Here is a 22,830-nt window from a genome sequence, read left to right as displayed (position 1 = left end):
CATTTGTTCCTAAGTCTTTTGAATTCCAGCTTTGCATTTTCAAGGCTTTTATTAATGCAGGGACCAGCCAGTTTTTCTGCATTCTACAGGCTTGGCAGCAAAAGAAGAAAAAAAACCCCAAACAATTGAATCTTTTGTTCTCTGGAACCCAGATTCTCTCTCTCTTTCCAGCACCTCCTGAAAAGCAGTAGAAGTGGTGTGGTTGTATTTCATAAATCACAGTAAGGCTTCAAACATTGTGAGCTTGGAGAATGTGTCCTCCTTTCCCTTCCAAAGCATGAGAAAGGGGCTGTTGCCTGGACTACTGTGTTGGGTATAGAATAATCACCATTCCCCTGCACCATCCCATACTCTTACTACCATGCCAGGAAGTGAAGTGTTTGTGATAAGTAAATGGGTGGCATTATGGTCTGTTCTTTCATGTCATTCCTGAGCAGATTATGAACTGCAATTCCAAACCACTCTCTGAAACTACCATTCCTAGTCCTGAGGTGTCACAAGATACCTCTGTACAATGATTTTACAGTTGTCCTACAGAGCTAGTGATGAACCTCAGCCCGGTACTTCCGATGTAGATTTTTGAGTCATTTTTTATTTTACTTTTGCTTTTCTTTGATAAGGCCCTTTTACAGGCTTTTTACTGGTGCAATGAGGAAGGGACTCTTACAGAGTGACCTCTGGTTCTACATCCAGTGTAGATTTCTTCAACCTGTGTGAAACTCTGCAGCCCTTTTAGATAGTAGTCCTGCCTTGACAGGTTGTCTCCAGAGCTGCAGCAAAAGTGCTCCCAGAAGGGGCACATACTGGAGACAGATATATCCCATGTTTTCCTGCTGCTGAGGAAGAGGAGCATGAAGCTGAAGAGGCAGTGGCACCTATAAACAGCCTAAACAAGGGGGAATGTAGTAGGGGAGACAGTCTAAAGGCTGGTAGGACCTGGGAAGGGAATCACTTTCCTTGAGCCGGGATGCCTTAACACCTAATTCTTTTGCTATGACCACGTTTATATCCTTTGAGACAGTAGGTAAGTGAAGAGAAGCCTCATAAGGTCGACCATTTTTTGACTCACAAGCTTAGCCATCCAATTAATTTGCATGCAGTTTAAGGGAGAGACTTACATCACAGTGAAGATGTTTCATATATTGTAATTAGACAGGAAACTCCCTTACAGACTTAGAAAATCCTAAAATAATTGGATTAAAGATTATTTTATACCATATAGATTCACAAAACGATTTAATATAATTTCTAGAGGTTTTTATGGCATGGCTGGAATAAGAATAAGATTCTATTCACATTTGTCTGGGAACATAGGTATAAACCACCGAATGTTGCCAGTCATCAATAATGCCTACATCTCAAACTCATGTTGAAGTGCTGGGCTTCACAGCACAGTGATAGACTCATTATGTAATAATGAATGATTTTATATGCATATTTTATATGAATATTATGCTGTATATGTTCTGTTACAGATTACATCTTCCATTTTTCATGGCTATATGAGCCAGTAGGTCTTATGATAAAGTTTGGGGTCAGTTAAAACTGCTGCCTTAACATACACACTGCTTTAACAGACCCCAAATTATTGTGGGTGTGCAGAATTCCCAGTGTGTTCTGACCTTGACCATGCCTCTGTTCAGCATTCGTTTTTCTCCTTTCTGAGCTTGGTTCACCCCTTTAAGAACCTTTCAAAGTGTTGTGCAAAACTGCAAGCGTGATGGTTCAGCTTTGCAAGATCTCTCTAACAAGAAAAAACTCCAAAATATCTCTCTAAAATCTCTGGCTTAGATTTAATTTTATTTGTCATCTTTTATGAACAAATTACGAAATATACTTCATCCACAAATTGGAAATATTTACAATTTCTTTACAACAAGGCATTGTTGAGGTTTTAATTTATGGCGTTCTTAGAGCATTCTGTCTTTCAAAACAAAGACATTGGTGGTGTTTTCAGCACACTGTTCATTTACACTCTGAATGTGAAATGGGAGCCTTTTGGAAGAGTAATTTGCGCTCTCTTTTGATATGATCTACTGGGAAAAGTGAGGCTGGATGCATTTGCAGTGTGGGGAGGGGGACTGTGCAGATGCATTGCTGGTACCATGCCACATGACATGAAGCCATCATATTACACCAGATGCTGCTAAGTGGGGAGGAGAAAAAAATTCCCCTCAGCCATCCTTCCTCTGCCCTCTTCTCTTCTCTTTAGGAATCCTGTGACCAGGCTAAATGTGGTCCAGTTTAATTATTTTTTTCTGGTTTTTGCATCTTCATGAGAAGAAGAGTCTTGAGAAGTCTATTTCAAATACTATTACAATTCTGAAAAGTTATTCAGACAAAAAAAACCAAAAGAGAGTAGCCAGGAAGTGAATAAATATTGTATATCCGCAAAATGTTTAGAAGACAAGTTTTGAACATGTCGCTAAGAGGGAGATGCAACTGTGCTGTTCTGCAGTTGTGACATTTGAGCCATAAAAGCTAAGATAGTTCCATTTTCTCAGTTTCTTGGAGTCTATTTTTTTCCTGAAGAAAATTCTAAAACTTCTTCTTTCCATGACTTTTTAAAATCTCTTAATATACGCTTCCATTATAAATCAAGTGTGGGCCACCATTGCTTAGGTTGTCTGTCATTTCCTAGAACAAGAATAGAAAACACTGATTAAAATTACAATTATTTTATGGTATTTGAAATTCAATTAACTAAGGTTGTAATAAAAATTTAACAAACTCTGAATTGCAAACATTCAGAAAAACTCTACATTTTTTTATTTGGCTTGATAAACCTCACTAAAAAAAAAGAAATTGCATTTCTTCCTACGTAAATTAAGTACATTTGAAAGCTGATAGACTCATTGATACTGATTGAGTTGGACATTACTCTCAGACAACATATATAGCATTGATGGCATCTCTGCAAATTTTGTGACATTGTCCTTTGAAAGTGCATCAACTCAAGCTTTTGTGGTAATCTACAAAGGAACAAGATGGTAATTAAATCTTTGTTTCCATTCAAACCTTTTTCTGTGCTGACATGCTACAAACAGATACCATTTGATGCTAGCTGGGATAGACATTTGGGAAGTAGGCCTAGATCCAAACAGAACGTAAGGGTTTTGACTGCTTGCCTTGGGATGGGACTGATTTTGGTTTTCCCTTAATATGCCAGACTACAGTTTTTAGCAGTTCAGCAATTGCTACTCAAGTGGCAGATGAGTCATCCTGGAGTAAACTGACCTGATCATGAGTCAGAATCCTAAAGTACCTAAACCAAGATTTGTCTGGAGTTAGATTTTCTAATTCTCAAATTGCAATCCAAACTATACCTACTTAGCAGCTGTCTAAACCTGGAGATGGCTACATTAATTAAGCAGTTCTCTGACCTTCACAGCTGCAAAGTCACATAGGTTTATGCTCAGAATGGCCTTATTCTGAGCAGTCCTAGGCCTATTTCATGCCAAATTGAATCCAGCAGCAGAAGTGAAGTGACCTGCTGCTTATGTCCAGTGACAGATCCCAGAGAACATCCAGCTATGCCAAGAGGAATGGGCACACATAAAAATGCAGTGTGGGCAATTCTTTTTTAAAATTTAGGTAGAGGTGTCACTGTTAGGCTAGTTCTAAAATATTTGCAGAAAAACCAGAAGCTCTTCTCTGCATGGAAAGATTAAATTCACCTCTTCTACCCCCTAGTTACACTTTGGAGAAAATGTGGAAGGAAAGGGATTTGTTTGTCCCCCTTCTTGTGGAAATTTCTATGAAGAAAGAAAAGGAAGATTCATTGGGCTAAACAGAGAAAGACAGAAAGAGTGAGCCTGACTCTATAACATAGTAGCTGACATTCTTGGTAGAGAGAAGAAAATTCTGGGACCTGGTCTTTATTCCTAGTCTGACTCTTTCTCTCTCTTCTTTTAATCCACAATATTTGATTTATAAATAGTTTGCGAGGCAGAGACCAGAACTCGGAGTGCCTCCTCTTTCAGGTATTACTAGCTACATTTTAAAGTAGATCACAAGACAATTGTTCCCTGCACAGTTTTTCAAAGAAAGGATATCCTATTTCTCTCTACAAAGTAAACTTAGAACCACCAAACCAAGTAGCCTTGCCAATTAATATTCCTGAATCGAGCGTGAGCTTCAGAGAAAATAAGGTGTGTAAACTTACTGAATTTTGAGCGTTTTCTACTACCCAGCTCTCCATTTGGCAGGTGATGGTGTTGGATGCTTTTGTATGGTGCCTTATTCTCCTCATATACTGAGGAGGAACAGGCATGCCTAACGCTGGACTCTGGATCCCAGTCTGGGGGTTGTCTGCTCTGAAACAAAGCGCTACATTTTGCCTGTTTGTAGGTGCCTAAACCCTTTGTTGGATCTACGCTGAAGATATCAGTCAGCTGGGAAAGGGACCAAGAATACTAAAGACATTTAATATTAACTATCAGTCAGCCACAGGTAATGATCTGTCAGAAGGCTACTCATGAGTGAGTGTAAATTTCCTTTTGTCAGCTTTATCACTTGAATCACTGCAGACATCAGCTATTGGAATATCATCATAGTTTCAGAAAATATTGAAAACCATTTATTTTCCCCAATATTTCTATTTTCAAAAATAAAAGTATTAATAAATTAAAAAATGTTGCTGAATTCAAGAAATGAAGGAGCACACAGATTAGAAGCAGAGTGAGTCAATGGTGGCAACATCCAAATAGGAGCATTTGGATGTCTATAACTAGGGTGAATATTTTAAATACTCAACTTACTTCCAGATTGCAGCGTTCACCACGTAGAATTATGTCACTACCTGGAAGCACCATTCCTGACTCAGAGTGACATCACAGCATCAGCCAACTTTGATTAGCTGAAACTATGACTTCCTCTTAGAGGTGGCCCTTCCTGAAGTGACATAACAACATGGTAGCTCCCTAGTGTTCAGCGTACCTTGGAGGTAACTCTGGTGTCGGGGGAACCACCGGGCAGCTGGGCAGGTCGGTTATTTCAATACCCCTCAATCTCTAATATAAATATAACAATTATACAATAAATATAGCACAAAAATGCACATGCAGTACATGTCTATATTACTGTATGTCAGTATAAATATACAAAATAGTCTCATATATATGAAACACTTTAAAGCTATTTTCTAAATCAGGGCCTAATTTAATGTAAGCTTTTCAGTAGCCTTCATTATTTTTTAGGGGCATGCCTTGAGCTAATGTACTGCCAGCGTCAGGTAGTCCACAGGCTGTAGGTCTAAGAAGTCCCAGATCAGACCATCTATGCATGCATACCTGATTCTACAACACACATGCAGGGAGTCCACCATCGGCGGGGCACATCCCACATTCGCTGAGCATGTGCAATAGGGTTGCTCTGCACATGCATCATGGCCCCTCACCCAAGATAAGTGGGCATCTGACAGTACTCACTGCTAAGTCTGTAAAAGCTCAGTAGGTCAACAGGCCAGGAAAGGAGGCAGTGAACTACTGCTACACATGGTCATCTTCAGCCCAAACCAGTTGATAGGATTGAAAGGTGTTTGTATTTTGAAAGGTTTTCCTTCCCAGGTCATCTCTTCTTTCAAATGGGCTTCATCTTTGTCCTTGATGAGGCAAGAGCCTCTTTGACAGGCAAGATCTAGCCTACCATCTGCAAGACCATGCTCATACTTGCCTACATAGCTCATCAGAATTCTGCTTCATTTTAAAATGAGAGGGAGAAATGTATCTCTTCTCTTGATTTTATCACCCTGCTTCATGTTACTGTTGTAACCTGTATTATTTAACTTTTTAAAACACATTTCAAACGTAGTCTAAGGTGAATTCAGTCTATATTTCTACTTGGAGTCTCATCTCAGTTAAGAAACTAAAGAATAGTGACAAGTAATTTTTACTTAATGGACAATTAACTGCTATATCATGTTTTGTCAGGGAATCTGAAAACATTCTACAGTCTGAGTGAATTAATCCTCGCTCTGCTGTTCAGAGGTCTCAGTAGATATGGTACAGACTATTGAACTTTTAGAGTTGCAATGCGAACTTGCACATGGAGCTTTAGGTGGGCAGTCCACTTGACTTTTGTTCCTTTCTCTACTCATTTCTCAAATGAAAGACATTGGATATGAAGTCCAAATGTAAAGCGCAGGATGTCAGTGAACATTTTACTCCTCAAATGTTAATCAGATCTGTAAATCCCATGCTGATTTCAAGAATTCTATTCAATTAATTCTTTTGGCCCTATGTGCTCATCTGCAGGAGCTTAAGTTTTGGCACCTAAACATAGACCTAGATGCCTTGTTAAGCTTCCTTTTAACAGAGAAAGGCAGTAAATGCTCAGTGCTGCAGCAAATCAGACCAGTTTCATTTAGGTGTCTAAATATGGCCTTAGGTGCTTAGCTTTAGTCATCTAGGTTTGTGAACTGTGGCTTTTGTGTTTAAATAACCTACTTTATAGGCTGAGTACTTGGGAGAGGAAGAAATTGATTAAATCCTGGAAGCATGCAATGATGTGGTTACAGAAAGCATTCTGTGCCTTTTCATAGTACAATACATGATAATCCATATTAATAAGGCTTCCAATTATTTATGAAGTGCTATATTTAGCAGCTAAGCCCCTGAATAGCTATACAATGGAATTATGTTGAAAATGGATGTACTTCATTGAAATGGATGTACTGCAAATATACAGTACCTAAAAATAGCTCAATATAATGCAACATAATAAAGCGTACACAGAATGGCAGCATTTCATTTCCCAGAAGCTCTTTCTCATATAAAACTGAAAACTGAATACATCTCTTGCCAACTGTAAACATTAACACATACAGTAGCATTTTAGGAGAAGCAGAACAAATAAGAGAGGACACACAACTCACTTTTTCTGCCATTTCATGGGAGTGATGCAATGAATGTTCTCTTTCTGAGAACATTCGCCTTTGTTCATAGCTGGCTAGCCGACAAGTGAGCCATGAAGAAAGGGTGCAACCACCAATTCCAATGCATGCAAGAGACATGGAGGCAAGGTGCAAAGAATAGAGGGCAGACGACTTCTTTGTCAGAGCACGAAGAAATTGAAAATTTAAGATTCCTCCGATTAGTCCGCAGATGCAACAGGCAGAAAAAAGTATCATCTGTCAGGAAAGACAAGAGATGTTATGTCACAGTAACATTTTTCAGAGACAGACTCATTCATATAAAAAATGAGACTAACCATAGTTCAATGCTTCCATAGCATCATGGAATACAAAACACTGCACAGACACTAATTTTTAACTCTCTCAGCTCCCACAGAGCTCCAAGGGAATACAATACCTTCTGGCGTACAAGAGTTAAGACTGATGTTGCATGTAAGATCAAGTTGGGTAGAACGAGTTGGTCATGTTAAAAGCTAGTCAATGGAAGAACTACTAGGACACAAATCTTCTGATTTGCGGCATTTTACTTAAAACAGTAACATGACAGTATATGTTGTAATTTTCTATTGTGCAGTTTCTCACCACTCCTCAGGAGTGAACGCCTCATATTTGCAGTGAATCTCTCTTGCTTTGTGTGCCCTCTGACTCTGTCTCCTGTTCAATTCTAGTTTGTTCAGTCAGACAGCAGTTTGGAGGCATTCTACAGCTTTTGTGGGGACTTCGAAAGTGTTCAAGGTGAATGTGCTGGACAAAGAAGCAAGAGAAACAACAAAGAAATCTGTGATGCAGCTCTACAGGTCAGTGTGGTGACTATGTGTTTGTTTGTTTGTTTGTTTTTAACTTGGTTAAAATATTTCTGGGAACTTTAGAAGGATGTGAAACAGGCTGCAATTAATGAGACGTTTGAAGACCTCCTATCAGTTTAATCACAAAGATGCCACCCTGATTCAGGATGTCCTTGAACCACAAATGGCTCGGGGGCAAAAGACATTATTATGAAGACACTGCTAAATTATTGTCTTATTCACTTCCCTTGATATTGCTGGTTTGTCAGATGTTGACCTAGATGGGCCTTTGATGTTACTCAGTACGGCTTTGCATATGTACTTATCTACTGTGGTAAAAACAATTTATGGAGCCTTACAGACCACTTCTGTACACATGATGAGAATTTCATCATCAGGAATGTGGCATTCAGGCTATATGATGCAGTCCACTGGGAACTGACTGTTCTATGAGACCACCAGAACAGACAACTTTTAGAAACTGATTATGCTCCATATGCTTTAAGAAATGAGACTGTAATTGTAACAGGGTTTAGGATAGCTCATTGATATTCAACAATAATCTGAGAGATATCTTGAGTCCCTTCACACTTATGTGACTTCCATCTGTATATGGCAGAATAATCAAGCTGACAGAAAATTAAGCCAGACATTATCACTTACAATTGGATCATGTCTTGAACATGAAGTTCTGCTACGACTTGAGTAGTAATAACACCATTTTGCTGCAGTCAGAAAAATGGCTGTACTTCTGATTCTTAGAAGAGACAGAAAACATCCTCCATCACTTTAAAACTGGCTTATACATGATTCTGATTGCAAAAAGAACTTATTAAAACAGTGAACAGCTATGATATCTAGAATCAAACTTGGTCAGCAGCCTCATTGACGTGGCAGCCCAGTGTTTGTTTTCGAAGGAGAGAAGACACAATCCACTGACATTATTGGGGAACTTTTTATTGACTTGGCATAAATTTTTGTCAAGAGGTTTTCCATCCAAATTTATCCAGGCAGGGATGAACAGGGATGCATGGCTTAAATAGATATGACCTAAGTAGGCCATTTCAGAACTGCCTTGTTTTACTTGATTAACCCAAAGTGCTGATTGCTTTTTTGGACTGACTTGCAATGATTTTTACTGACTTTTTATCAGAAACACTTGGACACAGAAAGACCCCAATAAGGAGTTTAAGTTAGATAAGTATGCCTTTCCAATACTTATGTATTATATATGCAGTGGAAAAACTTACAACAAGTCCAGATTTCTTTTTGGCACACAATATTCCACATATGCCACAAAGCAGAAACTGCAAAGACAAAAAAAAAACCACAATTATTTTATCATTTAAGGTCTCAAGTTTAAATCCTGCTGTGTTGCTGTAGTTGTGACCACAACAGTAGGTTAGGCAATGGTTACAATTGTCATCATTTTTATCACAGACCTTATCTTTCAGGAAGTTATAACTCAGCCATAAGCATGCTTATCCAAGAAGAAGAAACTGGAATGAGAGGTCAGACTGAGGATGACTACTCATAAAAAAAAAAGAAAAAAAATAATCCTACTTTTAAGCTGCTTGGGTAAACAAAACATTAAGCATAGCTTGGGTAAACAAAACATGAAAAAAAGCCCTAATGTTGCAAGCAAAAGAGGCCTTTTTACTCTTTACTTTTTTTCCTCAGCAAAATTTAGCAAGGTAGTAGTCAGTGGTCCAAATCATCTACTTTCAAGCATCGCTGAGGTACTTAATGCCCTGATCCTACTCTCTGAACCACTGGGGGATCATACATGGATTGTTGTCCTCAAGACAGTGGAACTCTGGGCAAGAATGCAATTCAGTCACCTCCGTGGGTGCAGCTGTAAATACATCTGTTGGAGTAGCTACACTGAGCATGCAGGAAAATCTGTTTCAGATTCTAGATAGCCCACTTTGCAAGAGAGAACATGAAGGTATCTGTACTTTTTTCATTTAGTTCCCTTTCACAAACTGATCTGCTAATTGTCACATCATGCATTAGGTAACAACTAATTAACAACACCAGGAACACCCCCTACCAGCTGATATGAATAGATGTTGATGCTTTTTAGTGACCTGCATCAAAGACTGATGACGTTCTCTGATGTCTCTCTTTTCTTCTGCAAAAAAGTTGAACCAGGGAAATGGTGAATAGACCCTGAGGGAGCAGTCGTGGTAGGAACTACAACAGTTGTATGAAAGCAATAGAGCTTTCTCCAGGTGTTTGTAATACTATCAAAAGATTTCTTTGATACCTCCGATACCTCATAAACTCCTTTATTAAGAAATCTATGCTGCTTATTTTCAGTAAAGCTAACCCTACACCGCTATTGGGAAGTAATTCAGTAGTTTTAAAACTGGGTTTTTCCACATCCTTTTTGCACTGAGATGGTATTCCTAGCAAAAAGCTCTGCTTGACCTTGATTTAGGATTAAATCACAGAACAGATCTGGCTGTTACATAAGAAATGGGAAAAAAAGACCCAAACCAAACAAAAAAACCACCCTAGTTTCTATACAGCATTCAGGGTCCGTGTACCATATTTCATGTACATCTCATTTACCCTCCAAAATTTTGCAGCTTCAGTATCAGTTGAGGAGGTGCTTTAATACATAGTTTATCTCCCTCCAACTAAAGCAGGTCATACATATAGCTAAGCATAAGCCTTGAGATGTATTTTTATTCTGAGTTAGGACCATTGAATCAGTTCCCCACAATGAATATGGTTAAATTTTGTATATTATTAACCTCTACACTAAGCATGGGATGTGGACTTAATACCAATCAGATTATGGAAAGGGCTGGGTCATGTAGACCATGGAGCTGAATGCCTCATGACATACTAAGACATACAACTGGTAATTGCTACTAGAGCTCATCCATTGGCATAACAATCGAAAAACCAATGGGTAGGGCTCCTTCTGCCCCTTTCCTACAGGCAGAGGAGATTGCAGCTCAGAACTCACAAACCTGCCTTTTAAGTTTTCACTCAAGCTTTCTGTGAAGTTTTGGAATTTCACTCCAAGTCCTGTCGTTGCAGATTGCCTTCAGCTGAAGGCATGCTTCAGCTCTTCACATGTAGTGTTTTGTATTTCTCAAAATTAATGCAGAAACCTCAAAAAAAGAATCACTGTAATTAAGTTCTACTCAGTCAGATTTGATAAAGCAGATTAATAATATAATTTTTCTCTGTAATGTTTGAATAGAATTGAAAGGAAAATTTTGTATAAAGAAAAATTCATGAGTTCTGGAAAGCTTACAGAAAGAATCTGGAAGATACCATCAAAGATAGTTCCAACTTGTAACAAGTGTATGTTAGCTAGTTTAAAAAGCTGGGGGGTTGATAATATACCTTCAAAGCTGAAAGAATAGGTCACCCATTTTTTCAAGAATGCTTTAATTCTGCTCCTGTTAGAGTCAATGGATTTTTTTTTTACCATTGATTTCAATTGAAGAAGACTTTCTATTTCCATTGTACAGTCTTTGCTAGCCAGAAGGGAATGCAATGAACAAGTTATATTAACCTTGCAAATGACCAAAGAAGCAACAAGTAAATTACAGATTCACTCAGCATTAGAACCTACCAGTTTGGGCAGTTCTGCTGTTCTTTACTGTTTTTCAAGGACAGGACACACACCCTTTCAAACTACATTTATGTAGTGCCATATACATATATATTACCTAATGTATTTCCCAGTGGAAATCCAAAGAATAGTGAATGAGCTATCAGCCATCCCTAAGGTACTGGCCCCTCAAAAACAAGGGGTGACTACTGTACTCCATAGTTGTTAAAGTATCTGAGGGACTACCTGGAGTAAAGACCTGGATGCAAGCGATGAATGTACATTAAGTAAGTTTGCCGATGATACTAAACTAGGAGGAGCTATGGACTCCCTTGAGGGTAGAGAGGCCTTACAGAAAGATCTAGATAGTCTAGAGAGCTGGGCAATCACCAATCACATGAAATTTAACAAGAGCAAGTGCTGGATTCTGCACCTAGGACGAGGTAATCCTGGTTATATATAAATATTGGGGGACAAGAGGCTGGAGAGCAGCCCCATGGAAAGAGATCTGGGGGTCTGGCTTGATGGCAAGTTGAATATGAGTCAACAGTGTGCCCTGGCAGCCAAAAGGGCCAACCATGTCCTGGGGTGCATCAAGCACAGCATAGCCAGCTGGTTGAGGGAGTTGATTGTCCCACTCTACACTGCACTAGTGCAGCCCCACCTAAAGTACTGTGTGCAGTTTTGGGTGCCTCAATATAAGAAGGACATCAAACTCTTAGAGTGTGTCCAGAGGAAGGTGACCAAGGTGGTGAAAGGTCTCGAGGGCAAGACGTACGAGCAGTGGCTGAGGTCACTTGGTTTGTTCAGCTTGGAGAAGAGAAGGCTGAGGGTGACCTCATCGCAGCCTACAACTTCCTCAAGGAGGGCAGTGGAGGGGGAGGTACAGATCTCCTGTCTCTGGTGACCAGCGATAGGACACATGGAAATGGTATGAAGCTGCGTCAGGGGAAGTTCAGATTAGACATTAGGAAAAGATTCTTCCTTGAGAGGGTGGTCAGTCACTGGAACAGCGTCCCCAGGGAAGTGGTCATGGCACTAAGCCTGTCAGAGTTCAAGGGGCGTCTGGATGATGCTCTTAGTCATATGGTTTATTTTTAAGTAGTCCTGCAAGGAGCAGGGAGTTGGACTCAATGATCCTTATGGGTTCCTTCCAACTTGAGATATTCTATGATTCTATGATGATATTGTATTGTGTCAGGGTCCATATGTGTACTCTGTATGTATTTTCTCTCTCTGTACATCTACAATATTTATACATATATGCAAGGAATAAGGTGTCCTGTAGTTAAAGAACTCAACAGGAAACTAACTGAAATTATTCTAGTCTGTTCTATTCTATTCTAACTCAGAGGAGTTGGGTATTCCTGGTTCTTCCACGTTCTTCTGTGTTAGCTTGAGAAGGTCATGCCAAAGTTTTATAATCTGTGTGACTATGAGACAAACAAGTGGTGAATCTGAATGCACTAGTGTGCCTGAACATGTTAAAAACCTTGGAAGAAAAGCACTTGGACAGTAGCAAAAGATTAATATTATTTGGGTGGTTTTTTTAGATGTCAGTGTGTTACATTCACAGAGAAAAGGCTTGCCCAAAACCCAGTATGGTTATTTATTTGTGACAGCAGGCATTTTGCTGTTAAAACTAATGGATGAATTTGAGCCACAGTGTCAGGCAATTAAACCTCGTGCAAAGCTTTGAAAATGATCAGCCAAGTTTACCACTCTCTTCTGAGGCTACAGAGGCTTCTGATTCACTGGAAGCAGTGGAAACCTGCTTTACAGAAAGAATATTAACAATACCTGGGGCTCAGGAACATGGCTCATGCAGTGTTGCCTTAGCCAGGCTTCTCAATGTGGAGATCTCTAGAAAGGTTAGGAAGTTAGTGGGACATTATGTGAATGATTCCGATCATTGCTTTTTTTGATAGAATAGCTAGGGACTCGGGGATTTTTTTTGTTGATGCTATAGTAATTTCCTGTAAAATTTTTGATGTCTCAGTGTTGTGATCAGCAGTAGTGAAAAGTAGATGGGAGAAACTACACTAGCTCTTTGTACCAGAAAAAGGATGTGAGTACAAATCAGACTCAAAAGGAACTTCCTATGTTTGTTCCTGTTTGTCTTTTAATTTTGAACTATTCTATTTTATCATACTGCCAACTGGAATACAGCCACCAGAGGCTCTGTTGTCTTGCCACTCTCTGTCTATTCTTGGCTACCCTGAAAGACTTCATCTTCATGTCACTATGTCATACCAGTTAAACTTGGCTTGTAACTGTTGAGCTACTCTGGACTACAGTTTACTCATGACTAACTAATACTGTCATGGTGAGGACTTGCTCTTTTCTATTTGATCATTGATTATCCTCAGTTGATTTTTACCAACCTCTTGGACTCTTTAAATGTAGTTACATTTTCTAACCATGCCAAACCTGAAGTAAGTTAAGGTCAACACACTTACACTGAAAATACAATAAATCAGGAGTGGAAAAGAAATGTATCATTGAATATAAGCTCCTTATAAGGAATGATCAATTGTTGAAGTGTTCACAGTTCATGCCGAGAATAAGGCTAAAACATTTAATGGAGGATAAGCTAAATTAATAAGCCCTCCAAAATGCCCTGGGAGCTAGAGAAAGACCTTCAGCTGGGACTTGTTGAAACAGATGTTTCACTGTTGGACTTCTGTTTTAATTATTATTCATCAGAAAAATCATAAAAGGCTGAAAGATCCAAAATCTTACTTAAAAACCTACATAGATCACTACTTCCAACCAATTCCCAGTGCTTCTGGGGTTACTTTTGGTTGCAGACTTATTCATACCTCCTATGATACATGGTGTTTCACGTCAATACTAGTAGAGGAGGCAGGGATTGAATGTATCATCCAACGATAGATAGGGGCAGAACCACTCTTGGGTGATTGGTAAAAAGTCCAAAGAAAGGTACTACAAAGCACAAAAGCTACTTAGCGACTCAGTAGGCTGTGGGTGCCTCAGTCCCCCTCTCAGTGAAGATTTGCCAGGGACCTAGCAGAGTCAGAGTCCCTCTGACAGCACTAGTGTCATTGCAAGGTGATGCAGTAGTGTCTATTTGTCTGTGAAGACTTTGCCATTCACCCTGCAGCTGTGCCTGCTTATGTTCAATATGCATATTTGAAAATCTCTCTTTTGGTCTGTTGAACTTTGGAATAAAGAACCAAAGACCTCCCAGAAAAGGAGAATGTTTATTTTGAGCCTGCTTTAATTTACTTTATATTAAATATGGGTTTGAAACGAAACCTCAGATCCAAACACCCAGAAATTTTGGTAAGGAGACTGAAATCTCAATTTAGATTCAAGTTCTGTGGTTTGGATCCATCCCTATTTCATATTTCCTGGAACAAAAGACTTGGCCTCTTTCACTTTCTCCTGGAAAAAGGGGGCTTTCTTACTGGTAGTCTGAAAAAAAAGATTCAGTTTTAGTTGTATCTGCAGAGAGCCAAAGATTTGTTGGTTTCCATGCAGAAGAAAAGGAACTATTTTTATTTTATATATTGAAGCTAAGAAACCTTTCTTTCTTCTGTTTTGAGGAGGCAAAAACAATAGTGAGTGTAATTCCATTGAGAAAATGAAAACTATCTATGGAAAAATCTTTCTGGAGAGAGGCTGAAGAAGATAGTGGAGAAAACCTGTTGAATATAAGGACTGCTTGATCCCTAGTTATTGTTCATGACAAAGAAGCAGCCTAAACTACATACACTCTGCGGAAAGCCCTCCCATGTTCTGGGTCATCCATATGTATCTGATGAAATAGAGGAAGGGAAATTATTCCAAATTTGAATACAGCACAGTGAAAATGCAAGCATATCATACCTATTCAAATAAACCTCTGCTTGGAAGAATAAACCATCAAGACAGAATCAACAGCTTCCCTTCGGTCTACTCTTATCAGGTGGTAAACCACAAAATCTGTTTTACACTAAAACTGTATAAACATGTGACTGCCATAAGAATACCCAGAAATGTGAAATTATTAATGCCTAGAAAAGGCCATTGTATTTAATAATCTCATTGCTTCAACTCCATCCAAATGAGAAAAAAGCTGAAATCCCTAATGGATGAACTGAGCAGACAAGGTATCTCTAACTGTAACTCTTCTTCAAAGCAGTATTTCAGGACAAGGATTAAGTTTTCTTAGTGCAGCCATAAAGGGCACAGAATCCACTCATGAAAACAAAGGCATCAAACTAGAAAAAAATGACAATGGGCAAAAAAAAGCAAGACTAGGTGGTAGGTTTGCCTGTTACCTCCATAAAGAAACACAATAAACTTTGCAAAAGGGGGATGGAAACTTCTAAGGGTGGTGGTGTCCCATGCAAAGGGTTGCGGGGAGAGGAATGTCTAGCTGGCTACAAGTCATCCAGATGCAGAACCAGAAGTAACAGCACTGCCACAACCTAACCCTGTGTCCCACTGACTCTGTCATGCTGAACGGAGGGGCTTTGCTATTTGAAGTGAGACATAGTGTTAAAATGTGTCTAATCTGAGCTAATACCTTGATCTGGCAGTGTGCTGTTCGGTCATTTCAGCTCAGGTGCTGCTACAGTTCCCACTGATTCAAGCCATATTCAAGCAGTTTAAATTCTATCCCAGTCCCTGTGATTAGTGTTTTCATTCATTGGATTCTAGGCCTGCAGAGATGCTTTAAAAATAGGTAATAGTTTTTAGAAACACGCAAGGAAATTTAGAAGTGGGTCTCTGAAGTAATAAATTAAAGATTATTCCCTGCAGGTGAACTAAAGTCTTAGCAAAACATTTAAGCATATGTTTAAGTCAGTCTATATTCAACAGATCCTTTAAAATACAACCCAGCATCTACAAGTCCCCTTGGACAGACCGTCTTCCAGATTGGTTTAAGCTTTCTGGACCCTCTGAATGATAAAAAAAACCTACTGAAAGACTTCTCAGCTAGAGTGAATTGTTCTGTTTCCATGCAAGGCAAGAAGCTCCCACGCTTGGTACATCCTCCCTCATCCATAGGTACAGAACATACTTCTGGAGGGTCTGAATGATAAAGAAAACCTACTGAAAGACTTCTCAGCTGGTGTGAATACTCCTGGTTCCATGCAAGGCAAGAAGGTCCCACATTTCGTACATCTTCCCTCATCTATAGGTACAGAACTCCCTCCACCTTCCACTGAGCTCACTGACAGTGCTGTGATCCATTTCATCAGGAGCAGGAGCCAGCCAGAAATATGGTCAGTTTGATGAAAATGCAATGCACATGTTAAAATAAAGTAGAATCACATCTGCATTTTGTCTGCATGCTAAACAATAATGTGAATTTTTTAGTGTTCTTTTGAAAAAAAAAAAAAAATCGTTTGACTGTTCTTTCCAAAGGAAACTTGGCAGCAGTAAAAACTAGATGTAAAATCTAATGTTTTAAAATTTTAGGCCACCAACATTGATTTAACAGTCTAAAATGATGTTCTTGCTCTGGGAGAGTTCCACACTGACTGTCCCTTTTTCTTTTCCTTCAAATCGTGGATAAAAAAAAGTCACTGAAATGAAATATTTCAAGTGCTATCTTGGAGCAAATTTCTGTAGCCAAACTATAAATGCAGATTTTTAATGCGCAGGAAGACTACCACTGTGCTAAAATCACAAATCATGGAAATAATTCTGCCCCTACAGACAGACAGACACACCAACCAACATCCAGAGAATGTATCTCTCTCAAATACATTTAGATATTTGTCTTTGTAAGGGAAAAAACTATTAATCTTGAGGGGCATAGCTGTAAGTGAATCATCAGGTATCTCTCTTGCATATGAAGATAGATGGCATATTTGACTAAAGATGTGGCTTTTGTCTCTCATTCTCTGTCTCTCTGAGAGGATCTCATTTATAGCAAGAATTTATTCATCACTACAGAATAAATGAGAATTAGAGCCATATACGTGTGTGTGTGTGTGTGTGTGTGTGAGAATATATAGTCACTACTCATAGTGCAGCAACCATTATGTTCTAAATATAGATGGGAAAGTAGGTGACCATTTAAAAAATATCTGTGAGTAGTTTTTGAATTATTATCTTCTGATTTTTTTTTTTTGTTTGTGCAAAAGCTTTTGCTATGGATGTTATCATTCTTGCTATGTTAGTGCTAGTGGTTCAGCATGCTCATTGATTGGATCATTTCTATAGTACGTCATATAACTGAACTGGAATGGTGGATTTCAGAAATATATCTCAGTTTCTGGAAAAAAGAAATCTGAGTGACACTGAGTACAGCCTGTGGAGTAGATTATACCAATACAGTCACAACAAACAGAAAGAAAATCCAGAAATCAACAACACGTTCACCTTAGATTCCTGACTGCCTTCTTTTTTTTTTTTTTTTTTTTTTTTTTTTAATTTAGCAGCCATGGATATGATGTAAAATAAATTGGATAGTCATCTGAACATGCTCCAGATAATTTGAGAAGTCAGTCACACCTTCAGTTGTTTTCTTTTGGCTACTTTTTAAACTCTCACTATCTTAATCCAGCTCAACTCCAATGAGAACAAATTTAGAAACTGTTTTCTCATTTCCATGCATTTTTGATGCGGACATTATCTAGGCTTTCCATTTCTTCATTCTTGTCTACTCCACTTTCCCTGGCTTGCTTATACATAATGCAGGGCATGCAACGATCAGAGCACCTCAGCCCATGCTTAACTTCACTTGTACCTCTAATCCTACGGGTGGGATTCACATGCTTAAAGTTAGGTATGTTAGTAAATTATCTGGCTGAATGGAGACAGTGAACAGTAAGAACAACTCTTTTAAGAAGAAAGCTAATGTGCATCAAATGCAAAGCATCATAGGGAGGCGAGTATAGGAGATGAATGTGCATGATTTTAAGATGCCCAAATTTTAGGAATTCAGGTTAGGGTTTCCATGGTGATGCTATCTTCATCTACTTCCTTATGAACTTGAGCCTCTGCTGAGTTCCACCCACATAAAAGGATAGAACAGGGTCAAAAGCTTTCAGTATATTTCCAGGTAATTTACAGCAGGGGACATGACACTGTTCAACTTAACTCCAGTGTTTTGCATCCTAATGTGTCAAAGTATTAGTTTTTCCTTTAATGTCCCTTTCTTGTCCTTCATGTTCATTTCTCAAAGGGAAACCTTGATTCAAGAGTGTGAATTGGAAAAAAAGAATAACAAATTTTATGCAAGACATATTCTTTAATACAGGCAACATGAGCTCAGCATAAGATCCAGTGAGCAGAAAGGCATCTTATGCCATTTCTGCAGCAGGACAATTCTGAGGATTGTGCAAACAAACCTTTCTGCAGTTGTTTTAATTTGGACCTAGTTACCCATGGCCCTAAGCATCCTTGGAGGACGGTAGATCTCTGGCCGCTTTCTTGTCCTGTCGCACCTGCTAGTCCTCTAGTCAGAAGAACACAACCTATGAGACATTTGAACGGCTGGAGTGGTACAGAGACGGTGCCATAAAGGTGACAATTTAGACCAAAGATCCTTAGTTCAAGGCAAAGTAAGTAAGCCTTTAAAACCGTGTCACCCCACCCTGCATATCTCTGTGATTTCTCCTTTCCTCTACTACATGAAGCATAAGCTGTTTGCTTCCACTTTACAGTTTCTTTGTGGCCTCTCTCTGCCTACCCAACCTGCAGTTGTTTGCTCAGTTCCTAGCAGCTGATGCCTGTCTCTGCTGGCTTTGGTTGTGGGCATCCTTCACCCACTTGTTACATTTTCAAACAAGTCCCTTGGGGTTCCTTTCGATGCCTCTGCACCCACGTATGGGAAGAATTTCCTATAAACATCTGCAAAATCACTTCATTGTCCTCTGTCTTATTCCTCTCTAAAACTCTACCTATGAACAGCTTGAAATCAGCCAGACTGCTGCTGTGTTAATGCAACCACCTGTTATACCAATCAATTTTGGTCTGTTGTTTCTTTATACTCCCTTACATCCTTTTATCCTACATCTGTCTCTTGCTTTGATTGTAGGTCCTTCAAGCCATCAAGAAGATCTTAATCTATGGCTAGTACAAACTCTGGGGTAACAGAAACTGTCAAAATGAATGAGGCAGTTGTGCAGGAAATGTGCATTGTCATGAAATGGTATCAGCTGTGATAGCACTGTCACAAAATGCAATCACTGCATAAAATACTGATCTCACTGACTGGCCAAAACTCTTTGGTTTCAGTGAAACCCAGGATATTGCCCTCTGTCATTAAATCTTCAGATAGACACATGTTTTTGAGTAATCTTTTTTCTTCATCAGCAATGATCAGAAACCTCCCTCTTTGAAGTGATTTTGATTATATCATTACCTGTTGGCCACTGCCTTATCTTATCTGGTCTTCATTCTCATTTCTCACCTACCTGTTCTGCAGTGCAGAATTACGTGTGTGTTTATATACTGCCAAAAATATTTATGACTGTTGTCGATAATTAAAAATTATTGACAGTGGGAATATTACACAAAGCACTTTGTCAGAATGAATCTATAAATTACAGGAGGTTACACTGATGAATAACCAAGAGTGTTTTGCATTTATCATCTTATCTCAAGCAAAGCAAACAATCCTTTTAGAAATACTGCTGTACAATCCAAGCTGGCGAAAACCAGCTTTGGAGTTCAAAAATGCCCACTCATGTTTAGGCTGAATACTCAATATTTCCTACTCTTTGTTTCATAAATATAAATAACCATTTGGAGGAAAATCCTTCCTAGAAACATGCATATCTCAAACTGAAAAAATAAGAAAGGTTTCTGAGAAGTGAGAAATGCTCTGTGATATGAACATGCTGCTTCTATTAACCCATTATTGGTGTTTGATTTTTTTGTTCATTTTACAAGAAGCTTGGGGTGCCCCAATCATGAGAACATATTTTTCCTTTTCCTTCCTATTTCCTCTTTCTCTTTTTCCTCCAAAAGCTCAGAACTCCGCTGTTGTACCCTTGACATTATTTTAAAACACCTTTTGACAGTCTTGCCATAAGGGACAGGGCTGTTCTTTTTTAAAAGCAAAACTCACAGTCAATTTAAAGATTGTAAGCTATGGCCCGTGTGCCACTCGAGGCATTGGGCTTTCCCAGGTGTGAGAATGGGTTCGCAGAAAGTTCAATTGTTCACAGCAAAATTGAAAAATGAAAAGGACCAAGAAAGAAGGGGTCTCCCCCACAACACACACATACATCTCTCCCCTCCGTGCCTCCCCCCTTGCCCCACGAGTATGCTGACCGTACCCCATGCACATCAGAAATGGACCCGGTGAGGCTCTCGGCGCAGCATGCACACGCGGAAGGGAAGGGAAGGGAAGGGAAGGGAAGGAAAGGGAAGGGAAGGGAAAGGAAGGGAAGGGGATGCCTTCGCACGGTCTGATCATCACCATAAAGAGTTAAAGAGAGAGTGAAATGGCTAACGTACACACACCCCGCTCCATACCGGAGAAGAGTCTCCCAGCTGAGGTTTATGCTCTGTGAGGACCAGGCTGAAACTGACCGCCCCCACGGCCACGCTGGACACCCCTAACCCTATCTCCAGCACGGAGAGCACCAGGAGGCTCCCGATGATCTGGCTGCTGGTGCACATCCTCCCTCGGTCATCCTTCCTTCCCGCTCAGCCGGGGAAACCGCGCATCCTCCTTCTCCTCCGGCGCTCCCGCGGCCCTAAGTCGCCCCCAAACTTTTCTTCCTTCGCCGGCAGCCGGGGCGGAGCGCCGCATCCGCGGCCGGCGGGCGCTGCCAGGGGCGGCGGGGCGGCCCCGGCGCCGCCGGGCCCCGCGCAACGCCGCGCCGCGCCGCGCCGCGCCGCGCCGCGCCGCGCCGGCAGCGAGCGCGGCCCCGGCGCCGCGGAGCTCTCCAAGGTGCCGGCCCGGCGGCGGGGACAGGGCGCCGCTGCCGGCCGGCTGGGCAGCGCGGCGGCCGGTATGCAGCAGCACGCTCCTCAGGGGCTGCGCCTCCGCCTCCGCCGCAAAAGTCGACCTTGTCTGATCGCCTCCTGCGCTCTCATTGAAATGACCTCACTGGGATTTTTTTTTTCCCCTTTTCTTTTTTTATCCGCCCCCCCCTCTTATTTCTCCCCCCCCCCCCCCGCCGTCTCTTCCTGGGGGGGAGAGGAGTGTGGCGAGCCCACCCCGGCTATATTTATGTATGAATCTAGACCCAATGCACGGTCGAGGCGCTACGGCAGCCCCGCCCCAGGGCCACAAGGCACGGCACCTTCCCCCGGTCCTCCCCCCGCACCCCGGCTCGCACACCTCCTCCGTCCTGCGCCCGACCGGGCCGGCGGCAGGAGGCGGAGAGCCCTGGCGATGCCAGCCGCGGGCTGCCGCCCCGCAACGCTTCCCCAAAAGGCGAGCCCCCTCGGTGGGGTGTGCGCAGGCCTCCCCCCTCCCAGGTGGCTGCCGTCAAAATTCAGGAGGAAGTCCGTCTTCCTCTTGTAGTAGTAAAAGGGCTGGAGTCCATCATGTCTCGCCACTGCAAAACTCTCTGGTCTCTTCCAAAACACCGTCGTAGCCATTCCTGTCACTCTGACAACGGCCAGAACTGTGTCAGTCCTAGAACAAATGAGCAGCAGAGCAAAACATAACGAGAGATCCAGAGCTGCTACTTGAGCCGTACTGGATTGCTTGGTACCAACCTTTATTCCTGTGGCTCAGATACAGGGAATGCTTCGCCACTCGGACTGCAGTTTTGCAACCCGGATGTGGCACACGACATGGTAACACTCCAACACTCAACCTAGCACCTCGGCTCTCCTAAATATGGATCACCAACCTTTGAACGTTTACCTTAGCAATGGGGCAAAAGCACTGCTTACACAATTACATACCCCAAATCTAGTTCATGATTCAAAATCGTCAGCATCCTCCAGGATTTAGCTAATTTTCTCTATATACGTGCTAATTTTTTTATTCTAAACAAAACATATATGAATTTTTTTTCCTTGCATGCAAAAATCTAGAATTCTTAACCTGTGTAGAAATCCTACTACACTCAGGCGTCAGCATCCTGAAGGGCAGTCTAGACTGAGCCATTATTTTGATGGTGCAATTTGGAGGCAAGAGCATAAGATTAGCAAGGTCCTGACTGAACTTTTTCTTTGGGCTCCAAAACCTGTGTCTTGTGTTTTGAGAAGGCAGCCATGGAACCACTGTCATAAGCACTTGCTAAAGTGCAAGAGAACCAGCTGTACGTAGTTATTACATATGCTTGAGAAGATTAGGTCCGCCATTACAGGCCAGAGTTTAGATCTCATTTGTAGAAGTCTTGCATACTTAATTGCTGTGAGTGGAGTTAGACTGGCATCAAAGTCTGTCACCTTAAGCTGTTCATGTTCTTTAGGTATCCAGGAGTGGAAGAAAAGGGTCCTGAGACAGGATCTTAATGCTTTCTAGTTTAAAACTTCATCTGTTTCATATTTCCTCACACTTTTCCCACTTCACAGAAGCAGAACAGGTGACTACATCTGAAGGAAAGCTGCATTATAGTTAAAGCTGAATTGTCCCCTTTTCATCTCTTATGTTTTAAATGGTACCTGACATCTCTTAT

General features: G+C 40.7%; 1 protein-coding gene across 5 annotated transcripts; it reads right to left on the bottom strand.

Moving 5' to 3' along the window:
* Positions 1-1,781: 1,781 nt before the first annotated feature.
* TMEM196 (transmembrane protein 196) lies at positions 1,782-21,069 on the bottom strand. 5 transcript variants are annotated; one of them, XM_069773704.1, is made up of 5 exons: positions 20,705-21,069; positions 8,949-9,005; positions 6,875-7,129; positions 4,939-5,012; positions 1,782-2,637 (listed from the first exon to the last, which is right to left on the bottom strand). In XM_069773704.1, the coding sequence occupies exons 1-5, from the start codon at positions 20,867-20,869 to the stop codon at positions 2,631-2,633; spliced, it is 558 nt and encodes a 185-aa protein (XP_069629805.1). In that variant the 5' UTR covers positions 20,870-21,069; the 3' UTR covers positions 1,782-2,630. The 5 variants fall into 5 exon arrangements, with proteins under 5 accessions (XP_069629805.1, XP_009926140.1, XP_069629821.1 ...); XM_009927838.2 differs by having other exon boundaries at positions 20,711-21,069; XM_069773720.1 differs by having other exon boundaries at positions 20,723-21,069.
* Positions 21,070-22,830: the final 1,761 nt, after the last annotated feature.

This window comes from Haliaeetus albicilla, chromosome 2 (genome assembly GCF_947461875.1).
Source record: "Haliaeetus albicilla chromosome 2, bHalAlb1.1, whole genome shotgun sequence".
NCBI classification, from domain to species: Eukaryota; Metazoa; Chordata; class Aves; order Accipitriformes; family Accipitridae; genus Haliaeetus; species Haliaeetus albicilla.
The sequence above is the reverse complement of the archived record's forward strand: the minus strand, read 5'-3'. Positions and strand labels throughout refer to the sequence as shown.